Below are 7,667 nucleotides of genomic sequence, written 5' to 3' on the forward strand. Positions count from 1 at the left end.
GGTCAATGAGCATTTTCTGTGATTTGGTCTTTAACATTAATTAAGACAATGGAATACCTTACATGAAGAAGTCTTTGGAAAAATAAATGGAGTTGTGAGATTTCATATAATTTGAAAGGCTGTGCTGTGTAGTGTTGCTTTTTCTGATTTATGATTGGTTAAAATTCTTTTCATTTTCCACAGACATTTGTTAATTGGTTATGTAATTGTCTTTTTTTTTGTATCAGGTTGATAAAACAAAACAAGTTTCCACCTATCAGGAAGTGATCCGAGGAGAGGGAATATTACCTGATGGTGGAGAATATAAACCACCGTCTGATACACTGAAAAGCAGAGACTATTACTCGGATTTCCTAATTACACTGGCAGTGCCCTCGGCAGTAGCACTGGTGCTTTTTCTAATACTTGCTTATATCATGTGCTGCCGACGGGAAGGCGTGTGAGTACTTTAAAACACTAATTAGTAATTGTAGATTTTTCTGAGATTGTAATCCATATGAAAGCATTCTGTAGAAGAGTATCATTCAGTTCATAAAAATACTTTTTAAACAGACCAGCAGAAATATTTAATATATATTGTACTGTTTTCCATCTAAACATGCATTAAAATTATTGGTAACCTCCAAGATAATGGATTTAGGGACTGTAGTTCTATTCAAAATGGTTAAATTGTCTATGCACAAAAAAAATAAAATAAAAATAAAGGACCCACCAATTCAGGACAATTATTTAATTTGACTAAAATTTTCATTCACTGAACATTAATTTTAAAGATCCTAACACTAATAAAATAAATATTGCCAGGGACCTAAATTGAATTTAGGGTTATACAAGCCAAACATATGAAACAAAAGCAGCAAGTAACGTAGTTTCTTCCATCTCTTACACGTACCCTGATTTCATTTTGTCATAGAATTTATTTTAGCCAGAAGCCTTTTCCTTAACTTGCATTTTCATTCACTTGTGTGTGTGTGTGGTTGTCTGTCTGTCATCAGTATCAACAGCTCTATACGTGTGCTCATCCAGTTCTTATCATTAACCTGGTGGCAAATGCTATCAACTTGATTTGGTGGTAACAGTGTCAGCATTTCCACATCATGTACTTTTTCCATCAGCAGATAGATTTAATGTTCCAACTATCAATGCTATTATTTAATTCATAAATTTTGTTTTGTTTTTAGGGAAAAGAGAAACATGCAAACACCAGAGTAAGTGTCTTCTTTCCTGTTATTTTTCTTTCTCATTTAATTTTCATTTCTCAGTAGCTTGTCATGCTTCATACATGTGTCATGCTCTTTTCTCACTCTCCTTGATTCAGTCTAATTCATATATGTGAACGCTGCTATAAAACAGAGAGGTGTGGCAAGGCTAGTAGGTCAGAATAAAAAGGGTTTGTAATTAATAAAGATCAGTTTAATGTAAAATCATTTAGAGTAATAATATTATTATGTAATTAATGTTCATGCATATGTGACTCCCAGTCTACATTTTTACAAGACAATGGACAGATGAAAGAACTTTCATGAAAGGTATCCCGTGCCTACATAATATTCTGCCATAAAATTGAAGCTTCTGTGAGTATTTAGGAATCCACCACAAGAAACAACAATATAAAAGTTACCAAAACTTTTATTTTTACAGCAGTAAATAAATGGAATATTAACATTATATTGCATAGTCTAAGATATTTTAGAAAAATACTTCTTCACACAGCAGTCTGATAGAACAATTCTTGTTTTCAAAATTAAATAACTTAAATATTTGTTTTATACTGAAGCTCTACTATAATTGTTCTACTGATAGTCTGTAGTATGCATCAAAGTCCTTGTATTTCAAAGAAAAAACAATTTTAAATGGTTTTACAAAACTATCCATATTCTTAGAACCCTTTTTAAGAAAAATATTTATTTTATTTCCTTTTAACATAGCTTCCAGTTGGTCCACCACAGTGCTATACAGAAATCCACCAAAGAGCTTCGTGAGATGTCCAAAAATAGAGAGATAGCATGGCCTCTTTCAACACTTCCTGTGTTTCACCCAGTTACTGGTGAGATTGTACCACCTCTTCACACAGACAGCTATGATAATACTAGCATGCCACTAATGCAAACACAGCAGTAAGTATCAATTTAGATCTTTAATGCCTATAATGATTATGCTATACAATTTAGCTGTGGAAGCCAATGTTATTTCTCTGAATATATTAATTTAGTATGTAAGTCCATAGTTAAATTTGCTTTGAAATTTGCATTTAAAGCAGAAATGAAATCTTAGTTTCACTAAGATGAACCAACAGAACTATGCAGATACATCAGCTACTTCCATTGCTGTCAGCCTCCCTCCCAGACTAGAGGAAAAACATCACTGAAAACCAGAAATGATCATTACCATTCTTCAAAACTTAGCTTGTCAAAAAAATTAATCTTGCTCTGTTCCTGATGCGCCTGTGGTGTTCTGGACATATCTCTGCTGAGTCAAGGTGGAAGGTTGGACTCTGGGAAAGAGATGTGGCTGTAGAAAGAGTGACTAGGGATGTGAGGCAGTAGCCTGAAAGTGGGGCTTGAAGGATCAGGGTTTATACCCTGGTTCACTGAGGCAACAATGCTGGGGGAGGCAGGTGCCTTTTCACAAAGGCACTGGCATATCATAGGCTTCCCACAGCATTACTGCCTGGGTCCATTGGAGAGTAGAAGCAGTAATACTGAGGGAGCTCTTTAAGTATTGATACCTTGATGCAGAAACACTACATTCTCTCAGCCTCCTCACACAGTTTTGTTCCCCCACCAAAAACCTTTTCACCCCCACATATCCCCAGTCACCACCTTTGCTCCCCTTCTTCCTTAATCAACCTCTTTGCTCCTCAGATATTCTGACGCTTCTTCCAATTCCTCATAATGCACCATACAGCAGCTCTATAGGAAACCAAGGAAAGGTGAAGGGCCATGAAGCAGTGGGATGAGGATGCAGGGAAATGAATAGGGACTATAGGGGTACACAGCAGAGGCGTGTTGGAAGAGAATTGGAAAAAAGTGGGACTTCAAGCTGCAAGAACCATTGATCATAGGACTGGGGAAGAAAAAGCAGTGTAAGTTATTAAGAGTATAGCTGCTCCTTCCCAAAAGCCCCTCCTAGCTCGTCTGCTGTTTTCCCCGTGCTCTCCACTATAACCTTGTTACCCTCCCTCTTCCCCATGTGCCTCTTTCCCCATAGCCTCATTCACATGCACATCCTGAGCCCCCCCTACAGCTCCATTATTGCTCACAAATTTCTTCCAAGTTGCTCCTCCACAATGTTGCTCCCCCAGGCCTCCACCTTAAGCCACCCCTAGGCCCCCCACAGCTCTGTGCGGACCAGCAATACAGGAGGGAGAACATATTGTGGAGGGGACAGTGGGAACAGGTTTGTACAGGTTGACATAGGTGAGGGCAAGTCTGCAGGTTTTAGGACAGGAAATGGGGCTGTGAAATACCCCCACCAAAAAGTTTAGTCAGCTTTGGTTTAAGGTTAGCAGTCTGCATATTCCATCACTGAAAACTGTAAAAAGCAAAGAAATAAGCTGGCAGTTAATTCATTTAGTAGGCCGTCCACACTCCGCTCTAGAACTGGCCAGAAAATTCTCATGAAAAATTTCACATTTTTGGGGTGGAAAAAACCCATCCCAAATTGGGACAAAAATTTAATGGGAAGGGAGTTCCAGAAAAATTCTGTTTCAAGAGAACCAAAACAGAATAATTAGGATTGCTGGCTACAAGCTGGGAAGGCACTTGTAAGTGAAACTGAGCTGTCATTTTAATTTTCTGTCAGGAATTTTTTTTTTGGCAAAAATTTGATTCTGCAAAAAGGGCATTATCTGTTGAAAAATTCCTGATCAACACTACTTCACTCGTCAATTCCCCTTCTTAAACTATATTTACCTCTCCTCCAGCATCCTCAGTCCAAATATTTCTACCATTAAATTTTGTGTAGGATGATAAGCAGTGTTGCCAACTCTTGCAATATGGTGTGTTTCTTAAAGCCCTTACCTGTGGGAAGCATGTGATTAGGTGAGCATCTCAGCTTTAGTTTTTACTTAAAATGTGTAGGCCTTATGGTTGCAAAGAGAAGCTTGAAAACATTATCTAAGTGCACCCTAATGGCTCAAAAACCAGTAGCTAAGTAAATGTTGGGTTCTTTTTGTTTTATAAAAAACATGATTGTTTTGGGGCCTGACTCATCATTTGTAAATGCTTGGCAATACTATGATATTAGAAATAGAACACTGCAATAATTAGAGAAAATCTATTTTTTCTCTAGTTCTCCAAAGAAAATATTAATGTTTACATTAGAACTACTTTTGTTGACCTTTCAAATTTCTTTGAGTGTTGGAAATCTCAGTAATAATATTGTGCTAGTGCAGGAAAACCAGAAAGTGAAATTGAAGTTTCACTATCCAAACTGAATGAAATACAAAAAGTAAATAAAACAACACAAATGGTAATAAAAGTAATCTTATAATTAGTAACACAAAGAGCTTTTTAAAACATTGTGTATTATTTTTTATCTCGACAGTGTCTCTTTACAGTCATTGCATTACAGTATAAGATTTTCATTTTAAAGAAGAATTATATGTAGTAGGTTAGGGCCAGAGTAAGGACTACCTCTGATTCGTATTTCATATAGGACACATAGTTCTTAACTGAATGTCACTTTAGTAATGTAATCTTGTTTCATATCTACACTGTATAAATCTTAAGACATATTTTGGATACCAACATCATAATAGTGGATTAAATAGAAGGGATTAAAATTCTCTCCAGAGTTATTCAGGCAACATTGTTGCAGTCTTGTCTCAACCTGTACTTTTAAATAGATATCTCAGTAAAAATACATTAGAGAATATGAAATAAATTGGTTTAGAAAAATGTTTTTCTGCTTTCCTCTGCTCAAACATGCTTACTCCAGCCCTTTGCAGTTGTTTTTCCTCTGAAGTCAATGGAAACAAAACAAAAAATAGCCATTACTGTTGAAGTTTCACAAAAACATTTTCCCATGCGCCCTCTGCTGGCTCATCATCAGCAGTTAATTGACATTTCCAAGAGCAAGAAGCATTCCTATTTGTGTTTTTAAATAAATAATTTTTGTTTTTTTGCTGTAATTAATGGATTTAAACATCAAATTCACCTTCATTGATTGGCTTCTGTTTCAGTTATAAAGATGTAATGGAGAATAGGACAAAATTAGTAGGGAACATACAGTAACAATCTGCTAATGCCCAAATGTGGGGTAGTAATCTAATGTGAAGGACACAATAACATTGTTAATGCAGGAAACAAAATATGATGGAGTTAATTTCTTCAGCATACATAACATATTCAGTAAACCTCTAGTTTAAAATTAGGGCTGCCCCCCATGATTTTTTGAAAGGCTTGTTATATTTCCAAATCTGAGAGCATTATAAACAAAGGCAAAGAAACTGCTTATCTTATCTTTATGTGGGGGAAAATCAATCCAAGAAAGAATCTGCCATTAATAAGGAAGATGTTGGAGATGAGAAGAATGTGTATGCCCAGCTAGTCCATCTTCCTGCCAAAAAGAGGTTGTTTCTTAAAGTGCTTTCATCAGTCTTTATGGGCCAAATTGTGATATCTTTATTCAAGTTGTGTAGTAGCTTACTCCTCTAACTGATTTCGGTGTGACTACTTACCAAATAAGGTATTAATCAATCTGAATAAGGTTATCAGAATCTGACCCTAAATGTCTCATGTAATAGGGAATCCTGCACCTTTCTTGGGCATTTATTCCACAGTCTCACACATCTCTGTTTGATAACTTTTCCTACCATTTAGCTATTGATCCAGTTATTTTCCTTATATCCCCATTTACCACTCTAACCACTCTCCCTTGTTCAGATCTTACAAATATTTTAGACAGCAATGCTATCCCCCATCTATTTAGTTCCTTTCCTTTTTCCTCATTATTCAATGCCTCTGCAGCCCCCTAATTTTACTTATTGCTTTTCTCTGATATCTCTCCCACTTATCTGTCTTTTGGTGTTGAGGTACTGAGAACTAAACACAGCATTTTAGGTGTAGTTCCACAATGCAATGGGAATTGAAGGTTGTCCATTCCTCACATTATTGAGTCTACTAAGAGGGACTATCATGTCCCTGCTCCATGACATAGCTCCCTTCCATGAAAGCACTTTTTGTCTCTGGGGAATATTATTATTTATATTATGGTAATGCCCACAGCCCATAATCAGGATTGTAGCCTATTTGTTCCAGATATAAACACATGCTGAGGAAAAGTGAAAATGCAAGAGGCCATTATCAGGCTGTGCTATCCTTGTAGGCAAATAGCAAATTTAAAACTGTGTCTTTTTTACAATTGTTATCTCCTGCCCCACATGACAGCTAATAATTTTTCAAATTGATTCTTACTTTGTGACCACATTTCTGACCTTTTTAGATTTCTTTGTATTGCTCAGTCTTCATGATGTTCACCTCACAATTTGACATATCTCACTGAGGAACATCTCCCCATCTAGCTCCTTGTTACAAGGACTATCTCTCCCTATAGATTTGTACAACACTAGCATATTTTAGTTGTTATTGTAATAAAATTAATACAGTACTAGTGACAATACTAAGGGGCCAATCCTGCAATTCACTGCTCTGCCCTCTTGAAGCCCTGATGGCTTCAATGGGGGTTCTTTGCAGATGCAGCAACATGTCTGTATGTAGTGAATTATAGGAGCAGAACCAAAGTCCGTATCATCTTCAACATGATAGTCTCATTATTTCCTCTCCCAGATTATGTATTGTTATCTCTCTTGATCCAGGCAGCTAGTCCATTTTCAAGGTCTGGTGGGTTGTTTCCATCTGGTGGAGAAATTGATAATGGAATCAGATATTTCTTTGATGCAATCTTGTTTATTTACAAAAAATGCACACTAAATCCCATTTCCCTGAACACAGTAGGAACCAAACAACAGGAGGTAGTTTCTTTGCTTACAGTTCCAGGCCTGCCTTTCTAGCCAGCACTCTGCTCAAAAATATCTCTCTCCTTTTTCTCTCAGGACCATGCTTCCAGTGCTTCTGTGGCTTCTTCTGGTGGTAGACATAGGGTTACCATATTTCCACAAGCAAAAAAGAGGACACTGGGGGGGGGGGGGAGCCCCACTCTAGCCCCGCCCCTGCCCCACCCCCATCCACTCCCTCCCACTTCCCACCCCCTGATTGCCCCCCTCAGAACCTCCAACCCCCCCCCACTCCTTGTCCCCTGACTGCCCCCTCCTGGGACCCCTGCCACTAACTGCCCCCTAGGACTCCACCGCTTATCTAAGCCGCCCTGCTTCTTGTCCCCTGACTGCCCCCTCGTGAGAACGCCCTATGACCCTACCTGTCCCCTGACTGCCCCGACCCTTATCCACACCCCCACCCCATATTCACACCCCCGCCCCCAGACAGACCCCCGGGGACTCCCATGCCCTATCCAACTGCTCCCCGCCCCAACAGGACCTCCAGAACTCCTGACCCATCCAACCCCCTCTGCTACCTGCCTGCCTCGACCCCTCTCCACACCCCTGCCCCCGACAGCCCCCCCAGAACCCCAGACCAATCTAACCCTCCCTGTCCCTGACTGTCCCAACCCCTCTCCACACCCTTGCCCCCCTGACAGCCCCCCCC

General features: G+C 38.8%; 1 protein-coding gene across 9 annotated transcripts in view; it reads left to right on the forward strand.

Annotated features, from left to right (window-relative positions):
• The window catches only part of SGCE (sarcoglycan epsilon), a 58,055-nt gene that overhangs the window by 39,192 nt on the left and 11,196 nt on the right, over positions 1-7,667 (forward strand). For 4 of the 9 annotated variants that reach the window (XM_026649440.2, XM_026649445.2, XM_026649446.2 and 1 more), the window contains 3 exons: positions 228-439; positions 1,182-1,208; positions 1,929-2,117. In XM_026649440.2, coding sequence (XP_026505225.1) covers positions 228-439; positions 1,182-1,208; positions 1,929-2,117 — 428 coding nt within the window. Of the gene's footprint in view, positions 1-227; positions 440-1,181; positions 1,209-1,928; positions 2,122-7,667 lie in introns of those variants that run through there. The other 5 variants (XM_026649441.2, XM_026649448.1, XM_026649443.2 and 2 more) reach the window with 3 other exon arrangements.

This window comes from Terrapene carolina, unplaced genomic scaffold, assembly GCF_002925995.2.
Source record: "Terrapene carolina triunguis isolate 2854851 unplaced genomic scaffold, T_m_triunguis-2.0 Scaffold84, whole genome shotgun sequence".
Taxonomy (NCBI): domain Eukaryota; kingdom Metazoa; phylum Chordata; order Testudines; family Emydidae; genus Terrapene; species Terrapene triunguis.